At 40.2% G+C, this 17,132-nt stretch overlaps 1 protein-coding gene across 1 annotated transcript in view; it reads right to left on the reverse strand.

Annotated features, from left to right (window-relative positions):
- The window catches only part of fancm (FA complementation group M), a 131,377-nt gene that overhangs the window by 57,459 nt on the left and 56,786 nt on the right, over window positions 1-17,132 (reverse strand). The window contains exons 5-9 of the mRNA XM_059959537.1: window positions 16,671-16,802; window positions 12,170-12,302; window positions 10,889-10,999; window positions 7,610-7,708; window positions 2,164-2,354 (exon numbers count right to left, since the gene is read on the reverse strand). Coding sequence (XP_059815520.1) covers window positions 2,164-2,354; window positions 7,610-7,708; window positions 10,889-10,999; window positions 12,170-12,302; window positions 16,671-16,802 — 666 coding nt within the window. The remainder of the gene's footprint in view (window positions 1-2,163; window positions 2,355-7,609; window positions 7,709-10,888; window positions 11,000-12,169; window positions 12,303-16,670; window positions 16,803-17,132) is intronic.

A 17,132-nucleotide genomic window follows, 5' to 3' on the forward strand; every position in this document is an offset into this window, starting at 1 on the left:
CACACTTTGGTTAAAGAAATCTCTCTGCATCTCTGTTTTGAAAGGACTCCCTTCTATCCTGAGGCTGTGCCCTCTTGTTCTAGACTCTCTCACCATGGGAAACATCCTTACCACATCTACTCTGTCTAGGCCTTTCAACATTTGAAAGGTTTCAATGAGATCCCCCCTCAACCCTCTGAATTCCAGTGGGTACAGACCCAGAGCCATCAAATGTTCCTCAAAGATTTCATCTTTGGTAAAGAAGTCCTGAACCTAGTAAGGTGGTCACCTAGTTTATATTTTTGACTTTCTGCGACTGCAGCCCATCCACTTCAAGGTTCGATGTGCTGTGCGTTCAGAGATGTTCTTCTGCACACCACTGCTGTAAAGGAGATTATTTGTCAGCTGGAACCAGTCTGGCCATTCTCCTATGACATCTCTCAGGAATTAAGTGTTTTCACCCAAAGAACTACTACTCTGTAGATTTTTTTTTTGCACCATCCTCTGTAACTCTAGACTGTTGTGCATGAAAATCCCAAGAGATCAGCAGTTTCTGAAATTTTCAAAATGCCCTGCCTGGCATCAACAATCATTTCATGGTCAAAGTCACTTACATCACATTACTACACCATTCTGATGTTTGGTCTGAATAACAACTGAACCTTTGGGCCATGCCTGCATGCTTTTATGCACTGAGTTGCTGCCACGTGATTGCTGATTAGATATTTTCAGTAACAAGCAGGTGTGCAGGTTTACCTATTAAAGTGGCCACTGAGTTGACAGAGTACTGGTAGAACAATCAAGGATGAGAGACTACAGACAGGCAAAAAAAGAAAGAAAATGTAAGAATGAGGAATATATTCCCTGTATCCATGGTGAAAAAGTTCTCTTGCTCTATAATTATACAGCTAGGAGATGTGCGTAGGGCTTGTGGAGAAGTAGCCAGGTGAGGGTTGAGAGCAACACATAAACAATTGGTCAAATAGTCTCCTTCTGTCATATTGCCATTCAATGACTGAAAATAGCTTTATGGAACTCTTCACCACTAGTTATAAGCAGTGTCTAATTAAGTGACTAATTGGTCACTTAAGAACATGGATCAATCCACAAGCATTCATTCAATAAAGTTCCCAATTTTTTCAGGGTTTAATTGGATGTCTCTTATCATCCAAATGAAGGGTTAGTGGCAGCATTGATTAGAACACAATTTGAAGGTAGAAAACAAATAGCAGTAGTGAATGGCTGTTTTTCACGCCCTCCAGATTGGAGGCTGGCAGCAGACATGCTTGGACATCGACGTGCAGTGCATAATTTCCACAACCGTGGATGACACAAAGCTTGAAAATACAGTAGAACGCTGTAGTGTTAGTATCAGACAACAAGATGACATAGATAGGGGTTGGATGAAGAGACAGACAGTGGTAGAAGAAATTTAATGTAAGAAGTGTGAAATCATAAATGTTTGGCAAGAATGATGATATAAACTGAGATACAATACTAAAATGTGTACAGGAAAGAGGAAATGTACTTAAATTCTTGGAAATGACAAGGCATGTTGAGAGAGTGGTTGGTAAAGCATATTAAATTCCTAAGATTTATAAATAGGTGGCATAGAAATCAGGAGTAGTAAAGTTAAACTTAATGCTGTACAAAAAACTGGAATATTTTTATCCTCAAGTATTGCTACCACATTTTAGAAATAATGTGCATCTTCCCAGATGGTGAAGAGTATTTTACTGATTTAAGATTATAGCTGTAAAGTTAGACTAAAGAAGATGAGGTGTTTTTTTTTCTTGGATTAAAGGTTTTGAGAGGAAATGAGATACAAGTGTTAAAGATTATGCTGGTTTAAATAGCTGTTCTTATCAGCACATACTCCAAGAAGAACATGAAACAAATTCAAATTTTTTTTAAAACTGGGTACTTTTATAAACTCAGAATATATTCATAATCGGGAATTCACCACCAGTCTAGATGATGGAAAGAGAAACGGTACCTTGAACATATACATGAGAACAAGTAATTTACAGGGCTTTGGGTTTGTACTACTACTATGAATCCTTTTCTAAGAGCTATTCCAGACTGATGGCCTCTTGTAATGTAAAAACTCTATGTTTCTATAGTTTGTTTTAGCAAATACATGCATTAACTATATCATTTTCTTGGTTCACAAATCCAAGTTACCTCAAGCTGTTCTTTTTGTGTAAATCCTTTAGTGTTCTTTCCTGAAGCATGCCCAACAAAGGTCATGACTTGCACAAGAGGCCGATGATTGCTAAGCATCTCAGCAATCTCTTGAACACTGTGCCGATACGAGGAGAAGATCATAACACGAGTATTTCTGCTATCATCTTTTCCACCAGAAGTATTTGGATCTAGGAAAAATAAGCCACAAAGACATGCTGAAAGTATGCTTCCACCTGTGGGGAATCTGGAATGAAGGCACATGGTTTTAGAATAACTGGTCACTTATGCATGACAGAGAATAGGAGGATCATTCTCCTCATAATGCTCATGAAATTCTGCAAATCTCTACCACAGAGACCCAATATGTTTATATTCAAGGCCAAGATGAACAGATTTTTTTGGAATGCATGGGAAATAGGCAGCAAAGTTGACAATACTCAATAAGAGACAATGCTGTTTGCAAGCCATTCAACACAAATCACATTCTAACTGGGACCTCCAAAACAATTGCTTGATCATCATAAAAAAACTTCCTAGAAGTTCCTACCTAATACATAACATAAGCATCAGTACGAAGACTGTGTGATCTAAGGAGAAAGTCTATACCTTTGTACTGAAAACATCTACATGCAGACAATACAAACTTGTCAGTACCATAGATAGTCATGATGAGTGTCTACTATTGGTACAGTAAAACTCCAATAAGGACATTGGTGGTCAGTATACAGAATAAGGCACGATCAACAGATTTTTCAGACGAACAGATGTTAATTTCGAATGGCCAAAAAAGTAATATTTCTAAGTAGTCAGACAACAGGCTACTATAATTTTGCTGTAATTCACATCTTATCCAATGTTAATTTAACTAGAATGCATTAGCATCACGACTCTATAAAACATATAACTGAGACATTACCATTCAAATAACCTAGAAACATTTTAAGAAGTAATAATCTCTGATTACTCTCAGTACCATGTGCTAGTCAGGGAAGAAAGGATGATAGTACAGATATATAAGTGGCTGAGGAAGTGGAGCAAGGGTTTCAGATTTCTGGATCATTGGGGAAGCTATGACCTTTACAAAAATGACAGGTTAAACCTGAATACCTGAATATCCTTGCAGGCAGGTTTGCTACAGCTTTGGGGAAGGTTTAAACTAACTTGCAAGGGGGCTAAAGATGCAGCAATTGGTATACAAGTATTGACAGTGTGTAGTGATACTGCCAGGAATGACAAGCAGATGAATTGGCAAAATTGCAGTCAGTGGGATGAAATGAAGTGTAACATGGGGGCAAAATCGAAAAGGGTGATGAATACAGGATGGAAGGTGTTATATTTGACTGCACACGTTATACAGAATAAGGTCTTTTCGCAGTTAGAGATAGGCAAATATGAAGTTGTGGCCATCAGAGTCATGGGTGAAAGAAGATCAAAATTCAGAGCTTAACATCCAAGGATATACCTTGTATCAAAAGGACAGGCAGGTGGGCAGAGGGGGTGGAGCTTCTAAAAAGAAATCAAATCCTTAGAAAGAGGTGACATAAGATTGGAAGAGTTAAGAAACTGCAAGGGTAAAAAGACTGATGGGAGACATATGCAGACCCTCAAACAGTAGCCAGGATGTGGGGTATAAATTAAAATAGAAAAGACATGCAATAAGGACAATATTACGATAGTCATGGGAGATTTCAATATTGGTACTGAATCCTAAGAGAGGGCATTTGTAGAATGCCTATGAGATGGCTTTTTAGAACAGCTTGTGGTTGAATCACTTCTGGGTTGCGCATTGTGCGATAAAACAGATCTGATTAGGGAGCTTAAGATAATGGAACCCTAAGGAGGGAGTGATCGTAACATGATAGTATTCACTCTGCAGTTTGAGGGGAAAAGATAAAGTCAGATGTGTCAGTATTACAGTGGAGTAAATGGAATTACTGTGGCATGACAGCAGAGCTGGCCAAAGTTGATCGGTATGGGACACTATCAGGGATGACAGGAGACCATTAATGGCTAGAGTTTATGGAAGAAATTAGAAAGATGCAGAATAGATACATTTCAAAGATGAAATTAAAAGGGAGGATGAGGCAACCACGACTGACAAAGAAGTCAAAGACACCATAAAAGCAAAAGAGGGGACATTATAATACAGCTAAAATTAGTGGGAAGTTAGAAGGTTGCAAAGCATTTAAAACCAACAGAAGGCAGCTAAAAAGCCATAAGGAGAGAAAAGATTAAATATGAAGGTAAGCTAGCCAAAAAAAAAAAGATAGCAGAAGTCTTTTCAAATATGTAAAGAGTGAAAAAGAGACCAGAGTGGATATTGGAGCACTGGAAAATTACGCTGGAGGTACATAGAAATGGGAGACAAAGAAATGGCAGATGAACTTAGTAAGTATTTTTGCAACAGCTTTCACTGTGTAACACACTAGCAGTATGCCAGAAATTCAAGAGTGTCAGGGGGCAGAAGTGAATATAGTTGCTACTACTGGGGAGATGGTGCTTGGGAAGCTGAAAGGTCTGAAGATAGATAAGATGGACTACAGCCCTGGGTTCTGAAAGAGGTAGACTAAATGATTGTATAGGTATTAGTAATGATCTTTAAAGAATCACTGAATTCTGGAATGGTTCTGGACGACTGGAAAATTGCTAACGTCACTCCATGAAGGGAGAGAGATAGAAGAAAATAAATTATAGGCCTGACATCATTGAAGTCTATCATTAAGGATGAGTTTTGCAGTACCATAAGACCATTAAGACATAGGAGAATTAGGCCATTCAGCTCATGGAATCTGCTCCGTCATTCCATCATGGCTGATCCCAGATCCCACTCAACCCCACACACCTGCCTTCTCGCTATATCACTTGATGACCTGGCCGATCAGGAAATGATCAACTTTTGCCTTAAATGTACCCACGGACCTGGCTTCCACCGCAGTCTGTTGCAGAGCATTCCACAAAATTACTTCTCTCTGGTTAAAAAAATTCCTCCGTACTTCTGTTCTAAAAGGTCGTCCCTCAATTTTGAGGCTGTGCTCTCTAGTTCTGGATAGCCCCACCAGAGGAAAACATCCTCTCCACATCCATCTTATCTAATCCCTTCAACATTCAGTAGGTTTCAATGAGATCCCCCACATTCTTCTAAATTCCAGCGAGTACAGGCCCAAAGCTCCTCATATGTTAACCCCATTCATTCCCAGAATCCTCGTGAACCTCTGCTTGGTCACTGCTTCCTCAGGGTTACTTTAAGTTAAACACCCTGATAAGATCTGGGTTATTACACAACATCCAATCTAAGATAGCCTTTCCCTGAATAGGCTCAAACACAAGCTGCTCTAAAAAACCATCTTGCTGGCACTCAACAAATTCTCTCTCTTGCAATCCAACACCAACATGATTTTCCCAATCCCCTCACGTATTGAAGTCCCCCATTACAATTGTATCATTACCCATATTACATGGCCTTTCCAGCTCCTTTTGCAGTACCAACCCCACATCTTGGCTACTATTTGGAGGCCTATATATGATTCTCATAATTTTTTTTCCACGCTTACAACTTCTTAACTCCACCCACAAAGATTCAATATTCTCTGACCCGATGTTACCTCTTTCTAAAGATGTAATTCCATCTGTCACCAACAGAACCACATCACCGGCTATGCCTTCCTGCCTGTCCTTTCGATAGAAAGTACATCCTTTGATCATCCTTGGAGGTGCATGATAAAGTAGGCCAAAGTCAGCAAGATTTCATTAAGGTTTGCTTGACAAATCTATTGGAATTCTTTGAGGAAATAATAGGTCAGTGGATGGTGTTTACTTGGTTTTCGCAAAGTCTTTGACAAGTGTTGCATTTGTTTCCTTTCTAGGAAATCAGAAATGTCCTCCTTCTTCAAAGAACGGTGTTTTCCCTCCTCTATCATAGCTGCTGCCCTCACCTGCATCTCCTTCATTCCATGAACATCTGCACCAACCCTATCTTCACGAGACCTTGACAGTGATCAAATCCTCTTGTCCTTATCTACCACCCTATAAGCCTCCACCTTCAATAAAATCTCCCCAACATCCATCATCATCATCCTACCACCAACACATCTTTACCCGCCTCCCCCCCAATTTTCCACTACCCACAGGGATCACTGCTTCCATGATTCCCTTGTCCACCCACCCCTCACCACAAATCTCCCACCTGGCACATATCTCTGCAAGCGACCAAAATGCTAAGCCTACCCATTCAACTCTCCCTCACCTCCATTCAGGGCCCTGTACAGTCCTTCCAGGTGAGGCAACACTTCACCTACGAATCTGCTGGGGTTGTCTGTTGTGTCTGGTGCTCCCAATGCAAACTCTTCTACATTGGTGAGACCCATCGTAAACTGGAGGAGCATTCGTCGAGCACCTCCACTCCATCCACCATAAACAGAACTTCCTGGAGGCCAAACATTTTAATTCCAATTCCCATCCCAACATGTTGATCCATGGCTTCCTCATTCTACGATGAGGCTACCCTCAGGGAGGGAGAGGACCAATACCTTGTATTCCATCTCAGTAAGCCTCCAACCTGATGGCAGAAACATTGATTTCTCCTACTGGTAAAAAAAAAGCCCCTCTTTTTTTCTGTTCCCCAGTCTAGCCTCTTACCTCTTTATTGGAGTATTGTGAGCAGTTTGGGCCCCTTACCTAAGAAGAGAAATACTGGCATTGAAAAGGATTCAGAGGAGATTCATAAGAATGATTCCAGGAATGAAAGGGTTAACATACGAGGAGTGTTTGATGACCCTGGGCATGTACCCGCTGGAGTTTAATAGAATGAGAGGGGAATCTCATACAATCTTGAATTTTGAAAGGTCTTGATAGAATGGATATGGAGGAAATATTTCCTATAGTGGGGTATCTAGGAACAAACTCAGAATAGAGAGATGTCCATTTAGAACAGCAATCAGGAAGAGTTTCTTCAGCCAGACGGTGGTGAATCTGTGGAGTTCTTTGCCACGGACAACTGTGGTCAAGTCCTTGAGTACACTGAAAGTGGAGGTCGCTAGGCTCCTGACTAGTCACAGCATCAAACTTTATGAGAAGGCAGGAGAATAGGGTTGAGAGGGATAATATACCCGCTATGATGGAATGGTTAAGTAAACTCAATGAGCCATGTGGCCTGGTTATTACGTTCTCCCCAAAACCACGTTGTTCTCCTCTCGGTGATCCAGTTTCCTCCCACAGTCATAGGACATATCAGTTGGTAGGTTAATTGGTCATTGTAAATTATTCCGTGATTAGGCTAGGATTAAATTGAGGCTTGCTGGGTGGCACAACTTGAAGGGCCAGAAGGGCTTATTCTGACCTGTAGCTCAATAAATAAGTAAATTATAATATTTTAAACCTGGGTGAAAAAGGGATTTACAGAATTTTTTGACTTCACAATCAACAACCATGCACAGATCCACATTACCTCTAGATGCCGCCCAAGACTGGAAGTGGTTCACTACAACTTCTTCGAGCTTTTTTAACTTAGGGTGACTGTAGATGAATTGCTTTTTATTTTCTGATCCTAAAATAAAACATTTTATTAAATTGATGAATATTGGAATGGCAAACATGCCAAAAGATGCAAACCATTCACAACAAGATATAGTTGAAGCAGGATTATTAATAAGGACCAAAATTACAATGTCAGGCAAAAAAAATTACGCTGCTCCTTGAGAATGGAGATACTTTGCTGTCTACCAGTTTATTTTCTATATAGACATTAAATGAAAGGGTAAATCAAATAACTCAGTTTTGTTATGTTGTAATAAATGATTGAATCCTCTAGGATCAGTATGAACCAACAAAAATGCTGCAATCATTCCTTAAGAGCCAATTTATGTATTGTTGCTTGATTGTTACAAGACTAATAGTAACCCCTTTTCAGAATTTAAAAGTTATATTTCTATTTTTGTACCAAAGTGAACAGAAGCACTGTAAATTATGCACTGGCTCCTGGAAATATTATCTGTGCAGGTTGCCCAAATACTGGTAAGTATTTATGGGAGACGAAAAAAAACTGTGTACATCATCAGAGCATGTACGTTTATAAATATAGAACAGATGGCCAGGCATTCTGCCAGTTCCGGAATCTCGTTTATTTTTTAATCTGTGCACAAGTTTTTCATTTCATTTTGGGATCACAAAGGTAAATATATGTTGTAGTTTAGCTTATCACCACATTTTGTGTTCACATTTCATATTTTCTGTCTAAACTAATCCTCATATACTTACAACTCAAGAGCTGAAACTGAGGACCAACATACCACAATTATACAAGGGTTTAACAAAGTGATCCTTTTTTCATCACCAGCCAGTCTACCCAGGTTCACACATCTTACTATTCCCTGCTCCTTTACATAATATGTTCATAGACAGAAACAGGCAGAATCCATTCAGTCTCTCGAGATGGTTCAATCTTTTATTTAGATTACTGCCAGCCTGTCCTTCAACTCTGTTTACCCATTTTGGTTACAAAATTTAGTAAATTTGTCTAACAAAACCAATTAATCTTGCCACAGTGGCTTTTTGGCACTGATAATACCAGAGTTTCATTAAACTTTTTTTTGAAAAGAAATGCTGCTTGATATCACCCCTGAGCTGCCAATCAATATATTTTAACTGTGATAACGCTCTCATTCAGTGTTAAGAGTGTCTGGGCTCAGGTTCCATTCCAGAAACCTTAGTCGAAATTGAGGTTACCAATCCAGTGCTGTGGATTTACCATCTTTCAGGTAAGACTTTAAAGAGAATCGATGTGCCCTCTCAGGTGAGCATAAAGAACCTGTGGAATTATTCCAAAGGAGAACAGAGTTACTCCTTGTGCCACTGACATTAATTACACCTCGCACACAATATAGGAATTCTGGTCATCATACATACTAGAAATAAAAACTTGCAATGAGCAACTTGGCCTTCATAACAATAGAGATGACTCCTGGAAGACTATTAAATCAGCTGTAAAGTTGTTTGGGACATCACAAAAACATCAAAAAGAGAATGTAAAAACATTAATGATAAAAGGCCATTACTTCTTTCCCACAATTTGAATTCTGCACTAGAAAAAATAGTCAAGATTCTTTTTCCCCAGGGTAGAATGTCAAATACTGGACAGCATAGCTTTTAAGGTGAGAGAAGAAAATCTTCAACTGGAGTTGCATGGGCAGAAAATGCTGGGAAATCCTAACAGGTCAGACAGCATCTGTGGTAGGAGGAATAAAAAGTATTTCTTTTTCCACAGAAGTAGTCCAAGACTCAAAAATGTTAATTATTTCACTTTCCACAGATGTGTTCTGTTTACTACTTCCAGTTATTGCTGTTTTCTCAATTTTCAAGTTTAATTAGATGTTGATAAACTACCCTGTGATGCCCAAGGTAGCACTGATCCCCATGACAATATTGTTAGGAAAATTCATTCTACTTGGCTATTTTTGTGAGTTTGCCACATTTGCCAGTATGATAATGGAAAATGCAATTCAAAAAGAAATTTGGCAAGAAATGCATGAAATCAGACTTTGATCAAAATATATAGGTGCCCATAAATTATCCAAGGCATTTCTGTGATGGAATGAAGGATAGTTTGTCATGGTCTGGATCGGTTCCCCTTTAAATTTAGTTCGGTTGCAATCTGGACCATTGACGCCTTGTTCCCTTCTAATTCCATTTCACGCGTCCCTTGAGCAATCAAGGTAATCTCCCCTCAACCCGAACCGGCAGCTTATAAGCCCCTGGCTTTAGCTGTTCTGGGCAAGAATGTTAAGAAGCCTTCGCAAGTCGCCGCCGCCACTACGACAAGCCAGAGTGATCCAGCCCACATCGGAATACCAGCAGTTCGCCTTCCGTCGCCAGAGTGGGTCCGGGCAAGGTCAATCTGCCAGGAGTGAGTCGAAGGTGGAGTCCTGACTCGACGTTCATGCCCCTTGTCCGTGTCTACCCCTCGAAGAGTCCCGGCTCGGTGCCTGAGTGGAAGGCAGAGTCCTGGCTCGATGTTCATAACCATTGTCTGTGTCTACCCCCTGAAGAAGAGTCCCAGCTCGGTGCCTGAGTTGAAGGCGGAGTTCCGGCTCGATGTCATGCCCAGTGTCTGTGTCTACCCCCTGAAGAAGAGTCCTGGCTCGATGCCTGATCTGGAGGCGGAGTCTTGGTTCGACATTCCTGCCCATTGTCTGTGTCTACCCTTCGAAGAGTCCCGGCTTGATGCCTGATCTGAAGGAGTCCTGGTTCAAAATTCCTTGTCCTGTGTTTTGGTGTCCACGTTTCTAGCTGCAGCAATCCATGGTACCCAAGTGTCTGGCGGCAGTGAATCAATGTTCTCATTGTCCAAGTCCAAGGGCCATGACGATCCATGTTCCCATTGTCCAAGGTCCGCGGCTGTCCATGTTCCTGCTGTCCAAGTCATGGCCGCGATGATCCCAGTTTCCTGTTTCCAAGTCCCAGGTCCGCGGTGATCCTAGTCCCTAGTCTGAGGTTCGTGGTCCTCTTTGTCCTCCTTGATTTCCCAACCTTCTGTGTAGCGAGTAATAAACACTATTTTATTATACCTAAGAAAGACGTGTTTGTGTCCTGCTTGTGGGTCCTCTCCCAGCACCCTTGTCCCCACCCCGTGACATAGTTATAATTTTTCCCTGCATATTAAATATGTTTTCATTTCATTATTATTGCAGTATTCAATGCACATATCATAAGGTAGAGTAAAATAAGTTACCCATATGAGAACTTGCAAGACTACTTCTACTTGAGAACATGGCTTTCAACTGCTCATACATCTCCATAAAAACAGCATTCCTGCAAAGTTCATTGCATGCACGTGTCATTCCTGCAAAGAGCAGAGTTTGATTGGTTATTTCATATATATAAAAATGCTTTGGGTTATTGATTTGCTTCACACAAGTGGGACAAATGCTATACAACCCCTTCACCACCATTCAGGACCCCAGACCGTTCTTCCAGGTGAGGAAGAATCATCTACAAGTCTATCAGGTGTACCTGGTGAAGTATCCTCTATGGTACATCTGTGAGATGCGATATAGATTGGGGACCAATCTACACTATGTCAAACACCTTTGGTCCACCTGGTGGCCACCCATTTAATTCTACTTCCCATTCCCATTCTATCGTGACCTCCTCCACTGCCACAATAAGGCCACTCTCAAGGTTAGGAGGAACATCTCATATTCTGTCTGGGTAGCCTCCAACCTGATGAGCATCAATTTCTCTAACTTCTGGTAATTCCTTTCTCTCTCCCCCTTCTCTCTTTTTCTATTCCCCATTCAGGCTCCCCTCCTCTTCTCCTCACCATCACAACCTTCTTCAACCCTTTGCCTTTTCCAGCTATCCCCTCCCAGCTTCTCACTCCATCCAGCCCTCCCTCACCCACCCCCCCCTCCACAGATACAGACTGTCTTGCTGAGTTCCTCCAGCAATTGTGTGTGCTGCTCTGGGAGTCCAGCACAATCTCATGTGTTTAAAGTTTATTCAGTTACTTTGTAGATTGAGTTTGCCTGCACAAGTCCCATGTGATGTAATTACATTGTGGAAGGTTCTGTCATTGTGTAGGATCTCAGTGCAATAAAGGAGTCAGCTTCTCTCTGCAAGTTCCTGCTGAGAGGATGGTTTACTTGCTGCCTATCAAAAATTCACTACCAACATGCTGTTATCAAAAGTAACTCTACTGTACTGCCTCAGGTACTTTTGGTGAATGATTCATAAATAGAAAAAAGAAGCAAATAATTTTGTCCCGGAATTCAAATGATAAATGTTCCATGGAATTAGCTAATTCTAACTACGCAGGTTCTATTTAAAAACATGCTAAATTTACAGCTAAAAATTTCATTCAAGCTTAGGCAAGATTTCTTCACTGTATACGAATTGCAACAGATATCCACCTTATTTATTGTCTGCATGTTCACTTAGCAAGCTGAGCAGGTGGATAATAAGATTTGGTCCCTTGGTTCAGTACTCAGAACTCACGTCAGTACAGTCTTACCTTTAGATCCATCCATAATGCCTTCAAGGTATGTATACAAGGACCACATTCCCATTTGTAACAGAAGTTCATATCCATGATAAAGACTAATACAAATAGCATAATCTCCTTCTATCATACCTCGTTGAACTCCCTGACAAGAAAAAATGTAATGAGAAAGTCAGAAAGCTGATATGTTAATGCAACTTATTCATTTTAGCAAATTTCACCTTCAATTTCTGTTACATATATGGTTCTGTTCTTGATAATCTTTCAGGGAAAATTGCCCTATTGGCCAAGCTTCTTCCCCTAGGCTATGAAACTACTGAACTCCCTGCCACCACCCATATCTCACCACATACTAAGTGAGGCAGTTTACTTTTAACTTGTCTTGTAAGTGCACCTTATGCTAAATACAAACCTTATGGAATAAATTTTATTATTTGGAATATATTTGTGGTAATATTACTATGAGTTGTGAGTATATGTACTGTGTTGAACACCTTGGTCCAGAGGAACACTGTTCATTTGGCAGTATACATGTAAATGGTTAATGACAATAAAATTGAACTTAAGAACACCATACAACCTTCTCAAACAAAATTCATATTTCTTCTCTGTTTGCTTCATCAGTTTCTCTCTTTAAGCAATGTACATTTCTTGTGTTTTACCAGTAACAGACCATTTGGTCCTTTACACAAGTACATGCATGCACAAGTGCAGTGAAAAACTTAATTGGAGCAGTATTTCCAGCACACAGCATCAGATAAACCACATACACAAGAAAAACAAATTAAACATAATTTTTATAAGAAAGAACCCAATTTGAACCCAGAAAAACAAACATTCCATTGTAATGCAGAGTGGTCAAGAGTTGATATACTGGAATAGTAATTATGGTGGTGCAGATTGGTTCAAGAACCAAATAGTTGAAGGGAAGTAGCTGTTCTTGAACCTGGTGGTGTTAAGATTCAAGCTTCTGTACCTCTTGCACAGTGGTAGCCTAGATGGTGGAGTTCTTTGATAATAGATATTGCTTCTTGAGGCAGCCCCCATGTCGATATAACATTGGTAGTAGTATGGTACTACCATACTATGGCAGTCGATACTACAACGGTAGGGAGGGGTGTGCCCATGCAATACTGGATTGAGTCCACTACACTCTCTGCAGCTTCTTACATTCAAATTTCTGTAGAAGACCATGATGCAATCAGTCAAGATACTTTCAACCATATACATGTAGAAGCTTGTTATAATGTTTGGAGACATGCTGAATTTTCTTAACCTTCTACAAAAGAAAAGATGTTGGCTTGCCTTTCTTGAGAAGATCATGAATAATCTTTTACCTCAATGTTATTTTCTAGCACTGTTCACATTTTTCTAGATTCCCATAACATCCAGAAATCCATTGCTCTGCTTTGAATATAGTACATTGGAGATTGGTGGGTAAAATCAGAGCTCATGGCATTAGGGGGAAGATATTGACATGGATAGAAAACTGGTTGGCAGATAGAAAGCAAAGGGTAGCGGTGAATGGGTGTTTCTTGGAATGACAGGTGGTGACTAGTGGGGTGCCACAGGGCTCGGTATTGGGACCACAGCTGTTTACGATTTACATCAACAATTTAGATGAAGGCATTGAGAATAACATCAGCAAGTTTGCTGATGATACTAAGCTGGGTGGCAGTGTGACATGTGATGAGGAGGTTAGGAGAATTCAGGGTGACTTGGATAGGCTGGGTGAGTGGGCAGATACTTGGCAGATGGTGTTTAATGTGAATAAGTGTGAGGTTATCCACTTTGGGAGTAAGAACAGGAAGGCAGATTATTATCTGAACGGTGTAAAGTTAGGTAAGGGAGAAATACAAAGAGATCTAGGAGTCCTTGTTCATCAGTCACTGAAGGTGAATGAGCAAGTGCAGCAGGCAGTGAAGAAGGCTAAAGGAATGTTGGCCTTTATTACAAAGGGAATTGAGTATAAGAGCAAGGAAATCCTCTTGCATTTGTACACGGCCCTGGTGAGACCACACCTGGAGTATTGTGTACAGCTTTGGTCTCCAGGGTTAAGTAAGGACATCCTGGCTGTAGAGGAAGTGCAGCGTAGATTCACAAGGTTAATTCCTGGGATGCCCGGACTGTCTTACGCAGAGAGGTTAGAGAGACTGGGCTTGTACACGCTGGAATTAAGAAGATTGAGAGGGGATCTGATTGCAACATATAAGATTATTAGGGGATTGGACAAGATAGAGGCAGGAAATATGTTCCAGATGTTGGGAGAGTCCAGTACCAGAGGGCATGGTTTGAGAATAAGGGGTAGGTCATTTAGGACAGAGTTAAGGAAAAACTTCTTCTGCCAGAGAGTTGTGGGGGTCTGGAATGCACTGCCTCAGAAGGCAGTGGAGGCCAATTCTCTGGATGCTTTCAAGAAGGAGCTAGATAGGTATCTTATGGATAGGGGAATCAAGGGATATAGGGACAAGGCAGGAACTGGGTATTGATAGTACATGATCAGCCATGATCTCAGAATGGCGGTGCAGGCTCAAAGGGCCAAATGGTCTACTTCTGCACCTATTGTCTATTGAATGAACCCAACAATCTCCACATGGCTTCAGGATGAAGAATTCCAAGATTCACCACCTCTGCAAGAAGAAATTTCTCTTCTTCCACATTCTAAACAGTTTACAATTTATTCCACGATTATCATCCTAGTTCTGTAGGCAAGAGAATTTACTTCCCTGCATTCAGCCCATTGAGTCCTGTAAGAATTGAGTGAGATTTCCTCTTATACTTCTAAACTTTGGAGAACACAGGCCCAGTCTACTCAGTCTCTCTCCTCATACACCAAGCCCAACATCCCTGAAATCAGTCCAGTAGATCTTTCTTGAAAGTTCAGTCTCACCAAAAATCTACATAATTGCAGTAAGATACTTACTCTAATACTCAAATCCCCTCATGATCAAGGTCAACAAATCACTTTGCCTTCCTATATTCACTTACTGCATCTGCATGTTGGCTTTCAATGATTTCCATAGTGACACAAGAGTCATTTGCTATGTCATATTCAGATACATCAGAAAAATCTGAAGATATTTCCATCCAGATAAGCCATTTACTATATATAATTTCTTTTTCTTTCCTCAGTCTTCTTCAGCATCAAGGAAATACATTCTTTTTTAAGAAGCAACACACACAAATGCTGGAGGAACTCAACAGGCCAGGCAACATTTATGGAAAAGAGTAAACAGTTAATGTTTCAGGCCGAGATTCTTCGTCACACCCTTCACCCTGCCCTGGTGAAGGGTCTCAGCCCAAAATGTTGACTGTTTACACTTTTCCACAGATGCTGAGTTCCTCCAGCATTTTGTGTGTATTGCTTTAGATTTCCAGCATCTGCAGATTTTCTCCTGTTTTGTGACATTTCTTTTTAAAGCAGGTCCACATCTCAAGGCTGGGAAAGGATTTTGAATCATTGGTGGTACCTCTCAAAGTTTGAGGTAATGTTAGAAAATCATTCTAGTTTTACATCCATAAAAGATAGTGATAACAATCAAGCTGCTTCACAAATAAGGCATCATCTATTGAATAGCAAGGCAAGGGACATACTTGTCTGTTTCCTGGCACTAATTCTTTAGTCTTCATTAGTTATGGGAGATTTCAGTTTGGAGTAAAAATGTCATACTCAGATGGAGGCATTTTTAAAGCCTCTTCCTTCCTTTGGCTGTTTAGACACCCATTCACACCTGGATGAGGTAGCACACGACTATACTCATGCTCACTGAATCAGGACCCTACTCATGCTCAGTCTCTCTGCCTCTCTGTGAGGAATATGCCACTCCACACAGCTATATGCTGCAGCAGACACACAAGCTTTCAAATGTAAACACTAAACCAAGCCTCTGCTATCTCAGATCAAAGGAATGAAAAAGATCTGTGGAACTATATAAATTGCCCGTTCATTTCAATGAAGGAAAATTATTTGGTCACAATCACATTGACGCTTATCAAAGTTTTTTACTCATAAATCGGCTACCATACATCTTACATCACAATAAGCTACAGTTCAGAAACATCACATTCACTGCAAAGACCTTTCAGATTCTCCGAGTTTGTAAAAGGGAGTAGAGGAAAAAAATGGAAATCTTTCTTTGCTTCATCACTTTCAATCACAGCTGTTAATGCATAACTTCCCATAGAATGTACTTAACCAAAACAGGAACTGGCAAAAAAATACCAAGTAGTGTCGGGGAATACTCAAAAAGTGTTTAGAGAGTGTCTAATCTACTGTACAAATTTACAACACTTACATTATTTAATATTAATGAGAAAAACTAGCCAAATTTATCATTCTTTTGTTTTGTTAATATTGAAGTCAGAACGTAATACAGGAAAAATATACAAATTATCAATTTATAAAAGGACAAGAAAATCCACGTAACAATATCAGAGCTCCTATACAATTTCAAAATGGCAGAGGAAAATCAGATTTACTAAATATGTTAAAGTTAATAGTGCAGCCATTTACCGCAATGTTTGGTGGAGGATTTTTTCTAAATTGTTCACGTGAAAGAACAAGTTGGTATTTCGTCAAATTTCCTACTTCTTTATGAAAAAGAGTTCCAGTCTTGAGCAGACGTCTTGTGAATGTTTGCAAGACCTAAAATTGAAGCAGAGGATATCATATGGTTGAAAGGTATTTACAAAAATTCAATTACTTTTAGTTTGATTTGTCATAACATTATTCGTTGCCAACTGGAATATGCTATTCCTTCCCATAACCCTATCATAACAACTTATTGTAATGGTGCTCTCTCCAGATACTCATGTAGTAGCATCTACATTGCTGCTATCCAGACAAACGTAGAAAGCATTTTTAATATCCTCTCACAGCAAGTAGCAAGCTTGGGTAGTGGGGTGAAGATACATCTCTCCCAAAGGAGGTGCAAGGCATTCCTTCCCTCCACTTGCCTCCCTTAACCGTCCAATC

This window comes from Hypanus sabinus, chromosome 2 (genome assembly GCF_030144855.1).
Source record: "Hypanus sabinus isolate sHypSab1 chromosome 2, sHypSab1.hap1, whole genome shotgun sequence".
In the NCBI taxonomy this organism is placed as follows: domain Eukaryota; kingdom Metazoa; phylum Chordata; class Chondrichthyes; order Myliobatiformes; family Dasyatidae; genus Hypanus; species Hypanus sabinus.